Genomic DNA, 13,847 nt, shown 5'->3' on the forward strand with positions numbered 1-13,847 from the left:
TTGGAGAGCAGGTCTTCATGGATGTTCAGGAGAGCAGTTTCCGTGCTGTGGCAGCTCTGAAGCCAGACTGATGTCATGAAGACAACCAACAGATTTGGTGTGGAGATTGAGCTGGGAGATGGCCAGTTTCTCCAGGAGCTTGCCCAGGAAGGGAGTGATGGAGATTGGGCGATAGTTGGCCGGGCAGGAGGGGTCGGCAGAGGCTTTCTTAAGAAGAGGGTGGACAAGGGAGTGCTTCAGGAGGGATGGGAAGACTCCAGTGGCAAAGGAGTGATTATAGACATCAGCCAGGGTAGGAGCCAGGGAGTCGATGTAGTCCTTGATGGTTTTGGAGGAGCAGGGGTGAACCTGTTTCAATGAGACTTTCATAGATCAAACTTGTCTAGAAACCTAGTCAGAGGAGAACAGGGGAAAGACAGAAAAGGAGGGAGGAGGGGTGGCTGCAGAGGGTCCAGAGGAAACGCAGGAAGTAGGGGGAGGGAGGAGGTAGGAGGAGAGTGAGGACAGGATGTCAGTGTCCTGGGTTTTAGAGATGAAGTGAGAAGCCAGTGCCGTGCAGAGGGCCTGGTAAGGGACAGGAGAGGTAGAGACTGCGGCAGGATTGGCCAGTTCCTTGCAGATTTTTAAGAGTTCAGACAAGTTGTTAGATGCCGCAGAGATACGGGCTTGGATAAGAGCTCTCTTCTTGGTTAGGACAGAGAGCCGGTATTGCCTTTGCAGCAGGCGACAGGCCAGTTTGTCAGAGGATGCACATGAAGCATGCCATTTCCTCCAAGCCACCCTGCACTTGCGTTTATCGGTGACTAGGTCTGAGTCGTACCAGGAGTTGCACTTGGCTTTGGGCTTTAGGCAGATTCTCATGACAGGGGCCAGGATATCAATAGTATCAGATATAGCAGAGTGGAGTGTGTGGAGAGGGCTGTGTCAGGGTGGGAGTCAGCCAAAGGGGTGCGGGGGGGTGAGAAGGTGGCGCAAAAGCCTCAGCTGACGCACACTTCATGGGTCAGATGACCCGAGAAGGTGGGTGGCAGTGATAAAAGTGGCTTGGCCTGAGGGATAGGGATGGTAAGGTGGGAGGAGAGGAGAATGTGATCACTCCAGCAGAGAGGATTGGTGAGAGGAACAAAGGGGGGGAGGTCTGAGGAGATCAGAACATCCAGAGTGTGCCCTGCAGAGTGAGTCGGGCCAGAGGGGGAAATAGTGAGTGAGTGAGAGAGAGTTGCAGAAGTCGTGAAAGAGTCCAGAGGGAGGACAGGAGGCATCCAGGTGGATGCTGAATTCTCCAAGGAGGAGGAGTTGAGTGGTTGAGGCCAGGAGTGAGGAAGAGAGGTCCGCCCACTCGGAGAGGAAGGAGGAAATCTGACCAGGTGGCCGATAGATAGTAGCCACAGTAAAGGAATGGCTAGGGGAGAGAGAGAGCCTGCAGACGAGGCATTCAAAAGAGGAGTAGGCCTGCGTAGGAGTGACAGAGGCAGGAATCCACTCGGGGAAGATCAGGGCTACACCCCCACCAGAGCGGTTGGACCTGGGCGCGGAGAGGATCTTGTAGCCATCGGGTAGGAGCGTATCAAAGCTTGTGACAGAGCTGGCCATGAACCATGTCTCGGTGAGACAGAGGACGTCGAGGTCGAGTTCCTCTAGAAGGCGGCAGATGTCAGAGGAGTGTTTGACAGCAGAGCAAGAGTTTAGGGTGGCAATATGGAGAAGGTTGCCATCCTTGAAGGCCTTCCGGGGAGGGGTACAGATCAGAGGTATGCCCTGCGGAGGTGTAGAAGGAGCCCGAGAGGGGGCATAGAGGGAAGGGGAAGGCAAGGTAGCCAAGGAAGAGGCAGAAGGGGGAGGCAAGGTAGTCATGGAAAGGGGAGAGTGGACAGCAGGAGAATAAAGGAAGTTGATAAGGCGCGGCAAGCGTTTATCAAAGGGGTGGAGGTTGGACTGAGGGCCTTGGACCAAGATGGTCCCGTTAGAGTAGACATTAATGATCACTTTAGAGGAATGGAGGTAGGTCAGGAGGGCATCCCAACGGGTGCCACCATTAATGGGAGAACAGGAGAAAGAGAGCACAGCGACCATATTAAGAGTCCATAGATCTGGGGAAGGCACAACACGGAGGATGTCAGTGAGAGTTTCCTTGAAAGAGGCACTGGTGTAGGTGTCAGCGATGGGGATGCCTGGGTTGGAGACCAGGATGTCCTTTTTAAACTTCTTCCTACCATATTTAGTGAGGAGAGCAGGATAGTCAATAGAGAAGCAGTTGGAGATGATAGGAGAGACGGAGAACACCATAGAGTAGGTGGGAGAGGAGAGGGGGAGACACTAGCGAAGGACACTAGAGTAAACGGACAAGACAGTAAGAGGCAGGCAGTAGAGCAGTGGGACAGACAATGCTCAGGATTAAAGAGTTCACAGAATGCACATGTTAAATATAGGTGAGAACACACCAAGTTTGAGAATCCTAAGTAGCGGAGAAAAGGCCTAATTTTCACAATGCAGTTCATATTAAAACAGCAGTGGAAGAAACGCGCCACTGAGTAAGTTGCCTGAAGGTGGGATGGGGTGGGTAGGCAGGGAGGCAAGAGGGACCTACCTGAGGGACTAGCAAGTGGCGTCCCCCGCGGACACAACAGGAGCCACTACAGTGGGAGCTGCCCTTTGCCCTGGGCGTCCTTAGCCGTGGGGCTTTCCTGGTAACGTTGGTAATGAGGGGGGTTTAGGGAGTGTGCCAATCAGGGTGAAGGGTGGGCTGGGTGCAAGGGAGGGGATCAACCAGGAAGGCCACGGAGGGAGAGAGGGGGCAGGGGAGCACAAACCAGGGGAAAAACACAGCCAATCGAGAAATATTAAGCAAACGCACCCACAAAGGGTCAAAATACTATGTGTTGCAGGCCAACAGTCGGCGGCATAGGCAAGCTGGAAATGAGCACGTTCTAAAAAAACAATTATACAATTTAGTATCCTTCAAGAACTGGAGGACCTATCGCCGCGCCATTCACAGGTTACTAAAGATACTATATGGTCTATCCAAGACGCCATGATCAACAAGGTACAAAATATGGGATGAGAACGACAGCCGCTGTGGATTCAGCATCTCAAGTACCAATATTAAATGTACTAGATTTGAGTTCCAGCCCATTAGCAAGCAGTACCTGGCTGTAGTCATGGAGAAATGAAAGCCTACGAATTGCAAGGGAGACACATGCCCAGCCCTCACAATCAAATCATGCGCCCCGCAGTTGGTCCCTCGGATCACCAAATTCATAAATGCATCAGGGAAAACTCTGTCCCTGCGGATATAAAGCATGCTTGGATATCCCCACTGATTAAAAAAACTATATATACATTAATTCCGGATGCTAGTATACCGGGTAATTATCGACAAATCACAAATGTCCCCCATCTCTTAAAAATTCTACATAAGGTGGCTCAGCTACAAATTGAGGAGTTCCTGGATCACCACAATATTTTGGGAAAGAAACAATCTGGGTTTTCGATGTGCCCACTGCACAGAGTCAACCCTTCTTGACTTAAAAACCAACAAATACAGCTATGCTTACGCTACTGGATCTGTCTGCCGCGTTTGATCTTGTTGATCACTACATACTGGCAGCAGATTAGGTGATACAGCATACGTCTGCACATCAGCTGCAAGTTGGGTAAAGTAATTTCTTTCAGACGTAAGGCTACAGTCTTCTTTCAGGAGTCCATGGCAGAGGAGTTCTTGCGCTTGGTTACTTGTGGTGTCCAACAAGGCTCATGTGTGTCACCAACACTATTTGAAATCTTTACACTCCCATTATTCGATCAGTTGGATGCAGCCGGCATAATATATGCCAATTATGCGGATGACACACACTGCCTTGTTCCGCTCTCTGGGGACTACGCTTTGGGCTCCGACACTGTCAATCGTACCTACGTTCTGATCCAAACTTTGATGTGAGCTAATAAGCTTGCACTTAACAACTCTAAAACTGAGCTCATGGTTGTGGGGACCACCCCACAGCTACTGAAGCTAAGCCCTAAATACAGGAAGTTCAATGTTGCAGGTTGTACCATCAAGACCCAGTCCAAGGTGAAAACTCTGGGAGTTAATCTGGATCAAGACCTTTCCGTGAAAGACCAGGTCACAGCCTTGTTTCCGGTACATCATAACACCTGAAAGTTTGCCCAGCTTCATCCCTTTCTTAATGCTACCAACAGTACTACCATCGCACGTGCCGTTATAAGGGGCCTAGTTGTAGTACTGGTCCAGTCTCTTGTTTCGTATCGCCAAGAAGGAGCTCGCTCGGCTCCAGATCATCCAGAAGGATGCTGTGCGCATTGTGGAAGGGCTACATAGAACAGACCGTGTCTATGCAGCTAGAAGACCTTGCATTGGCTCCTGGTGAGTAGCAGGATTCTGTTTTGCGTATACTGCGTCACACATCAATTCCTGTATGGACAAGGGCCGAAGTAACCTTTCCAACTGCATTTCGTGGTTACCAGCTTGTAGAACACTGCGATCTAACACTTTCCTTCTAGCAACCCCACAGATCAAACTTGCATTTGTGGTGCAGGGGTCCTACCCACATGCAGCCCCCAGAATCTGGAATGCACTTCCGCCTGACCTGAGAGCATCTGCATCATTTCCCATCTTCAAACAAGGGCTAAAAACGGTTGTTTTGCTAGCTTTCCTGCCTCCTAGGCTAGCTGTCTTTATCATTTCATGTTGATTCTTTTGTCCTGTTTAGTGCGCCTATGCCTCCGGGCTGTCTGTTTTACACTATATAAATAAAATAGGCGGACACTTAAAGGACATTTTTACTGGTGTTTATTAAAATAGTAAAGATTGCTACAGGGTTACCAAAGTCTGTATAAATAAAGGTGGTTGTCAGAATGGCCAAAATAAATGTTTATGGTCCAAAACTAGTTCCAACTGACCCTACCACTACTTTAACTGACTTAAATTATACTAGGAGAAGATCTCCCCTCCCTTAGGCAAAGTCTCTTCAGTCAAAAGTTCTCTTCAGTAAGATATCTGCAAATAGTTTCTTGCCACCTTCTGTACAAGCTCTTGTAATTATGTTACTATGCACTTGGGCTTAGGCTCCCCTCTTGGGACAGCTGTTGCACAGTTATTTGTATCACTCTCTATTGTACTTTAATGCTATGTTATATGCCTATGCTTCTTGTAACCCAGTCCTTTTTAGGTTGGGTATCCTTTGTAGTGACTTGACCTTCCCCCTCAACTGGTGTTGCTCAGTTAGCTGATCTCTCCAATTATCTGGTTCTCTTGATTTCACTTCGCATTCATATTTGGATAGGTCTCTCTCTGATATCGTCCACTCTAGATTTCTTAAACCATGGGATCAGTTCCCCTCTTCCCAGGGTGTTTGTGCCCAGTTCTTAATACCTTCTCTTTCAAGCTCATCTTTTTCACAGTACCACAGTTCCACTTAAATGGCTTTATATTTAGTTTCTCGTCAGTTGCACTAGGATGGGGTTCTCGTGCTGAACGATGATGCCCCAGCGACCTCCCGGTTCTTATGTTTACTGCGTTACCTCTGTATCTGCAGGTGAAGGCTATCGGGTTCGGCACTCGTTCAGGTTCTCTCCCTGTGCTCTGGGTTTCATGCTCCTGCTTGTTGGTGTCCCACCCTCCTCCCTCCCTCTCTCTCGTTGTGACCAGGTCTGGATGCAGGTTGTAGGGTGTCTCGTGGACTCCCCAGCTGGGTGGTTTTGGCGTTTAAGTCGTTGTGGTCACGCACTACCAGGCTAGGGATCCCCTTCTCCATGGGGCCCTTGTACTCAAACGCTTGGTCTCCAGCCTTTCCCTCTGCTGCTTGGAACTTTTCCAAAAACCGCGATTCTCCTCAGCTCCACCTCTCCCAGGTGTCACATCATCGGGGGGGCTTCCCCTGCTTTGCACGTCCTCTGCATGCCCTCCTCGTTGGTCATGATGGGGTATTTTAGTTTTGTCTTCAAGCACGTCTCTGGATCTTATAATGTTCTTCAAATCTGATAGTCCCATATATGCTACCATGGTGGATGGTCTAGGGAGTTCCTCACTAGAACAGGAGTCCTTGTCCCCTAAGGGGAGTCTTTACCAGTGAGGTCCCACTTGCCCAGAATCCTACTGAAGTTTTTTTTTCGGAGCAGGCTCACCTCTCTATCCTCAAAAGGGGAGTCTCCCCCTTGGAGAGAAGGGACGAATACCCTTGATTCGTCACAGTTGGTATTCCACCTATTTTCTGTTGCCAAAGAAAGACTGGGGTTTCTGTCCCATTCTGGATCTGAGGATGTTGCATTTCTTCCTGCGCAAGGACAAATTCAAGATGGTTACACTTTCAACGTGGGCGTGTCTGCACATATTCGTTACTGCCTGGATTCCCGTTCAGGCCTAGCTGCCCATTTTGGTAGCGCGGTTCTCCAGTTTTTTTGTTTTAGGTGGTGTCCTTGCTCTCCACCAGATTTCCGTACTGCTTTGAAAGTCTCATAGATGATGAATTCGTGGGAGGAGGGAATCCATTAGAAGAACAAATTACTTAACTCTCTGGAATAATCATCCTATGGATTCCACATCGCCCTCCCTACCTGACCCTCTTGGCAGATAGCCAGTACAGCAATGGTTCTGCACCCCCTCAGCATCAGAGTGCTAGGAAAAAAGGGTGGAACGGAGGTCACAGGGTGCAGCGCCTTGACCTATACTTTCCCCAACGACCTCTCTGGCACAGATCCACCCTGCTCCTTCTACCAACTGAAACGTTTCCAAAGAACAGCTGCACTGTGGATAGGAAATAATAGGTTATGAATCTATGGGATGAACATCCATTATAAAAAACATTATTGAGAGGTAAGTCATTTAACATGGGCATCCCCCCTTCTCCCCCCATCCCCCTTCTGAGCATGGGCAACCCCGTCCGCCTGCTGCACATGGACATCAATTGGCCTTTTGGGGGGCTCAAAGTGTCTGCTTCAGGCAGTCTTGCTCTCTGTGATTAATGCAGAGATTGGCCAAATTCTCGTTTTGCCTCTGGAGTGAGGTGGCAGAGAATTTCCCAACTTAGCAGATAGAAGGCATCAAAGCCTTTGTGGAGGACAGCAAGGAAGCTGCATGCCAGATTTTAGAGTTGGGCCGAATGTGGGGCACAGGGTTGGTGTTGAGGTACTCTGGGATGCAATCCTTTGGATTTACCCCAGATTTCCAATCGAAGCTGCTGGAAATGCCCTTCTCTGGGTGAGCCAGAACCAAATCCTTAGGTCTTGTGGTTCAACAGCCCTCCACCTGAGCTCCTTGGGATCAAGGTTTATGACCCTTCACCTCCTACGCCCACCGTGTTCTAGGTCAAGCGGCATCCGGCATCTACACTGCGCTCCCACCACAGCAGTGGTCATGGAGCACAGAAAGGAGGTATTTGTGACCTTGGCAGTACCCACAATGACACACGGGGGGGAAAATCCTCTGAGGTCTTTCGTCATTCAAACCAAGTCGCAGGGAGAATTTCCCTTTTTGTTGAAAAGTGTTGTCAGATCACTTCCGATGCTTGGGCTTTAAAGGTTGTAACTCGGGATTATTGCCTCCCTTTTGCTCAAGGCCCTCCCGCCCTGCAGCCCCCCAGTGCCCATGTCTCTTTCCTGATGGAGGAGGCCTGTCAGCTTTTAATGAAAGACGCCATAGAGCTAGTGCCCCATGCAGAGTAAGGCAGGCCCTGGCACTCTTTACTTTCAGGTTCAGGAGGATAACGGGGCACATCCTGGATCCGAGACTTGTGAACCTGTACCAGCACAAGGACAAGTTCAAGATTGTCAACACAAATCCAACAGGTACTTTAACTACAGGACTTGTTATCCCTAGATCTCCAGCATGCCTACTTCCATGTAGCAATCCATCACAAGCACTGGGAGGTACCTGAGATGTGTAGTAGAGACCTCCCCTTACCAATTCAGGGTCCTACCATTCAGCCTTTCTTTGGCATCCCAGGTCTTCACCAAGATGCTGACAGCAGTAGCAGTTCGCCTCAGGAGGGAAAGCATTTAAGTCGCCCCCTACCTGGATGACTGCCTTGTGTGAACTCTCTGCCCAGACCAGGCAGTGCCACATCTGCACCATATGTACAACCTATTGGGCTTCTCCCTCAACTTCAAGAAGTCTCATGTGTTGCCATCCCAGACCCTCTGTGCAGTTTTGTTCACCTTCCTGAGCAGGGCCTTCTCTCCTGTGGTATTTGGTGGTACAAATCCTTCACATTGGCCATGTTTTTGCTTCGCAACATCTTCTTCCGGTCTCCACTGTTCGAAATCTACTAGGCCTCATGGACTTCTGCATCTTGGTGATACCAGATCCCCGGTTACGTACGACTCACACCAGTTGCAATTTCAGGGTCAATGGGCTCAGACCTTTTACAATTCTTTGAGATTTCCCAGGCGCTCCTGTGGTGCGCCCTGTGAGGCAGCGCTGCTTTAGCAACCTTGGCCCCAACTGACTAGTAATGCACTCATTAAAGTGTTGGGCTGCTCACCTTACGGTGTGTGACCTTGGTCTTCAATAGAAGCTCAGGAACTCATCCATTTGCTGGAGCGGCAGGCTACTTCTGGTCGTCTTTCTCCCATCTATGCAGGGTTCGATGTCATTTCATCACGGGATGAAACAATGGGTTTTTCTCTGTTGATATTTCAACGTGAAAACTCGTTTTTTTTTTTTTTTCTTTTTGGCGGGATTCCCCCCTAACCCTCATCCCCTTTAATTATTTAACTATCCACGAACACCCACACCCCATCTATACATTTTTTTAACCCCTCTACAAACAATGATGAGTTTTCGCGTTGAAATTGCAACAGAGAAAAACCCATTGTTTCATCCCACAATGAAAGGGCCAACGAGGCCAAAACATGTCTGGGGATGCTTGTGGTCTCGTGCAGAAAGGAAGTGACCTGTTAGTTTGTGCTGAACTGACCCTTTTGGGGTGGGACAAAGCCTGATTTGCATATGGTCTTGCCCCTTTCTGTAATGGCTTGGCAGGCGAAGAACAATGGTATGGAGGAACCTTCTCACCTCTTTTGCTTATGTCACAGTACCCTACATTGGCCTCAAAACCAACTGGATTTTGTGGTGACTTTGTCATCAATGGCTTCTTACAGTCACTTATAGGTTGTTATATTTTATTATTTCCCAATTGTTAGTGTATTTCCATACCATACTTTTTTGTGGGCGGTTACGTTTATTTATGGATGAAGTACAACTCCCAATGAAATTAAGTAGATATCGACCCATCTAGTTTCACGATACGTAGGTTGCAATTCTGAACTAGATTGACATTTTATCTTTAATCTTTCCAGAGCCTACATTTTCTTTTGTCTGAGATTGGGACTCAAACCCTTAAAACTACTCATATTTGAGAATCCTGATTATTCTACACACTACACCACAAGACCAAAGCAGGACCAACTAGACGTCACCAAACAAAGACTAAACAACTCTCAAATCTTATAATGCCGCGCAAACGACCCATTGCAAGGAAAAGACGAAGAGAAGAAAGAACAGACACTCCAGAAAAGCAACTAAGAACGACAGCTATGGAACGGACCCCCACAGACCGGAACACATCGAAACACTGAGAGAAGAAACAAATCCCTCTACCTAACTCCATACCTCGCTGACAACTGGCCACCACAGCAATCCAACCCAACGTTAGAAGCAGCAACATCAAACAACCTAACACCCTAACACAAGCAAGTAGAAGAAGGATGAACAAGACAAACAACAAACAGACGACTGACGCGATAACACCCTACATCACCAAAGCAAGAGGAACTTCCAATCAACATAGAGGTGGGGGCGAGAGGAGTAAGGAACCTTGTTTGCCAGTCAGACCCAGATCAGGACAGAGGCGCATCAATGAAGACTACGCAAGAAGAGCACCTCAATTCAGGACAGAGATGCAAACTAACCAACCCCACTAACAATTTCCCTTTCTGCATACACCCCTCAAACTCCAAACCAAAACACAACCAAAACCTACAGCACAACAAACCACACAAACTTCACTACATTGCAACAACAAAACAAAAACACACATAGACTCGCACAACAGTACACGACTACTGGCCGCAAACACCCCAGGCCCAGCCAATGGACCCACCAGGCTGAGGCCGCCAACAGCACATCACTGCTCTCTTGCACTTTTCTTGCTTCGACACACTAACTCAACCCCCAACCCCACCCTCCTCTTTCAGAGCCGCCAGAGCGCCAGGGGACCACTCCGGTGGTGATAGTGCATGGTACAAATGTCCTTTAACATTAACATATTAAACAAAATGGTGCAAAAGCCCTCATATTTCACTAGTGGGCTCTTGGACCTTGTGGTCTTCAGGACTTGTATTTCTCTACAGGAGCCTGGCAGTAGTCGTGAAGTGAAGGAAAGATAATGTTCTGGCGGTCTATACAGAATATGCAACAAATAGTTGCTGGGTCACCCCTTTTTCAAATATATTCATAATTGACACCTGGCATGCAGGATACAGCCAATCGTACGTTTTATTTATTTGATCTTATTGTTTTCTTTTTATAACGCGCTTCATATTGGGATTCGGTTTCTAAGCGCGGATCCGAGATTCGAACCTCTGTTGCTCTGCATGGTCTTGCTTCCAGTACCAGCCTGTTGCCCATGTGCTAGCCTCCATTCAATCTGACCATAATAGCCCACATTCCATGGCAGCTGAATGCTGCTTTCCCGTGAACCCTTCACTTGCACAGAATCTTTTTACCCTTGCTACAGTCTTAACTTACCCGACTTCTACACAGATTCCTAAATTTACCCCACTATACTGATCCATCGATCCTCCAGCCCACTCGCTGCTCTAATAGTGTTTCCATAGTGACCCTATATTTTGTCAGAATTGTTTTCCTTTCAGTAAAGGACACTTGGTTTGCAGCATCTTTGCATGAATATATATATATTTTTAAAAACGCCATTTGCGTAATGCAGATGTGTTTATGGCCTTGGCAGGTGGCAGAACTGGTTCGTAATAGCTTGCTAGCCCGAGTTAATAAGCCTGAGTGAAGCAAATGCTTTTTTTAAGGACTAGATCCCCTGTGGTCATCTGTATAATATTTAGGAAAGTAAGCCTTGCTTTTACAGTACAGATTTACAGTTTGTGTTCAGCTAACATTGATCTCCACTCATTTTACTCGGGGATATAGTTTTAACCCCTGCAATTTCTAGATATTGGCAGGTATATATACCTTAAGCTAAACATTGTACTAGGTTGATTTCCAAACTGGTTCACTGTGTAAATTTAGTTTTTTTGATTTCGTAATGTGATCTCGCTGTGTAACAACTTCACTGGAATGTCTTGCACTGTTTCCTTAATGCTCATTTATATGCATTTTATTTTACAGAGAAAGAAAAAAAGAATTGGAGCGTGAAGAATTATGGCGAAAGTTGGACGATTTAAAGCTGAAAAAAGCCTTGGCGGAAAAGCAGAAGTTTCACCACAATGTGCAAAATGCACAGAAAAATACAATTGCCAAATAAAACAAATGACAGCAACCTCTGCTTTATAAGGCATCATTTTGTACACAATTTTTTAAAATATGTAAAGTACAAAACCGAAACCTCATCAGTATGATATAAAAATGTAAAAGGCCAACTTTTTTTGGCAAACTGTAAATCTTTGTGGACTTGAACTAGCTGAATGTTACATCTTGGCCACTTATTGTAAACTTGTCTAATCATTGATTTATTGTGTCACTTAAAGTTTCACAGAAATGAATGAATTTTATCATCCATGAAATGAGTGAGATAATTATGGGAGTGGTGAGAATAATGACTTGAATTCGTTTTTTTTTTTTGATTGTGTTGCACATAGGTGTAGTAGTTAGCTATGTACATTGTTTCTCATTTTACATGTGCTTTTCACACTGCTGCAGACCTTGGTTTAGAATAAAAGGGCGTTTAGCTCTACAGTACTTCCTAAATTAAAACTAAGGTACTTTTGTGTCACCCCATCAGTTAAACACCCACAGTTTTGCATTACCCACTTCATCGGCATTATAGGTATTTGTACCTTTATTTCAGCAACTCAGGAGTGAAAGGTAAATACAGTGGAAGGTGAAGACTTTACAAACTCCTTTGTTATAAAACCGTTGGTATGCATAGTAGAAATGTTTTCCGCTATGCTCACTTGCTAGCTGAGTATATTTTTTTACCTTTTAACATGCACTGTATTTTTGGATGTTTTTGCTTTAAAAGTATTCTTAAAATAATAAGGAAAGACATTGACGCATTGCTATTGTATGCTAATGTGATGACATTGCCTGGCTCCTATTGTTTTTAAGTATTAAAAATGTAAGACTTTGTTAGGTTTACCGAAATTTCTTGCTCTCAACCCTATTCTATACATTGGCAGCTAAGCATTACACTTAAAGCTTTCGTTCTGAAAATGAATTTTTCTGCTTTCCAAGTACTTCAACTGATATATTTTCAGAATACTAGATTAATAATAGTCAGTTCTTTGAAATGGACAGTTATAGGCTTTGCTTGCCCTAACCATTGGGGCTGTATTAGAATAAAACTTTTACACATTCACATTTTAATTTTTAAAAAGTTTAAAGCGTCCTTTACTGCCATTTACGTCGAACACATCCTGTCTTTAAATGGTTTGCAGAGGTGCACAACTCTTAAATCTTAATAATTCCTTTGAAAAACAAAATGTGACCAATTATCTATTTTTACAAGTAATGCCTGAATGGCTGAACCATGCACTTTGCCATCAAACGTATTTGTTACATTTTGAAATACTTAAAAATGGTAGAGACATATAAAATGGTGTTACATTTGTATTTTGGCCATTCCTTTGTTGCTACTATAGGTTTGGGAATAATTCTAGAAAATGTGGGTTCATGCTGGATCCTGCAACCTTTGATATTTCACATGTATTTTAAAAATGAAAAGACATTAAACGGAGAAAAGTAGGAGAGGTTTTCAACCACTTAATTCTTTTCTTTCTTGGACCCTCTTACAGTGTTCTATTTTTCATACTAGAATCGTATATTCAATGAGAAAATATATATTTTTAAATTTCATTTAATGTTTCTTTTAAAAACAAAAATATCCATGATCTAAAGACAATAACGTATTTGTAACTGGTATTACGGTGCCATTCATACAGGTCTGAGGTTGTGAAGAACCAAAAAGGCACATTAATGGCACATTAATTACCCTGCTACTGTACCTCATTGTTCTTCTGAAAGATGAAAAAAGGTGAGAAATAAGTGTGCTGATACAAAAACAGAACGTTACTAGATGTCTGCTGTAAAATGATTGCTGTATATACCCCATTGTCAGACTCTAGTTGATGAAATCCTTGTTTTATGTAATGGAAATGCAGTATGTTTCTTAAATATAAAACCGGAAAAGTTTACTATAGAAGTCTTGTATGTTTTACTTGATCAAGTATTTCTGAAATGTTTGTTATCAGAGTACCATTCCAATCTCTTTACTTGCAGTTTGTGTGGGAATCCGTTTTGTAATGAAAGATCATCACCTGGGGGATTGAGCAGCATTCAATAAAGTCTTTATGTTTGTATTTGCACTGTTAATCAGTTTTGTGGAGTAAGTGGTAACAATAATTTTTGATCAATTATTTTGAAAAATAAATATATAGTTTACATATTTACTTGTAACACATGTGATCTAAGCATTGGTACATTATTTTTGCGTGGCATAAGTTACAGTACATTTTCATGCATGGCAGGATATATCTAGGCTGAATCCCTGAGAAGAGGCCATTTTCAAACATGATTTTTGGTTACTTTGCTTGCATTATTTTGAAGCAACATACCTCTTAGCAGCCTAGAATATATTTTAATA

At 45.1% G+C, this 13,847-nt stretch overlaps 1 protein-coding gene across 1 annotated transcript in view; it reads left to right on the forward strand.

The window, feature by feature from the left end:
- PPP2R5A (protein phosphatase 2 regulatory subunit B'alpha) overlaps positions 1-13,563 on the forward strand; it is a 1,092,153-nt gene extending 1,078,590 nt beyond the window's left edge. Inside the window, exon 13 of the mRNA XM_069608529.1 lies at positions 11,375-13,563. Within this exon, the coding sequence (XP_069464630.1) occupies positions 11,375-11,510 (136 nt within the window). The 3' untranslated portion in view covers positions 11,511-13,563. The remainder of the gene's footprint in view (positions 1-11,374) is intronic.
- Positions 13,564-13,847: the final 284 nt, after the last annotated feature.

The sequence above is a fragment of the Ambystoma mexicanum genome, chromosome 4q (genome assembly GCF_040938575.1).
Source record: "Ambystoma mexicanum isolate Mex_15411 chromosome 4q, UKY_AmexF1_1, whole genome shotgun sequence".
NCBI lineage: Eukaryota > Metazoa > Chordata > Amphibia > Caudata > Ambystomatidae > Ambystoma > Ambystoma mexicanum.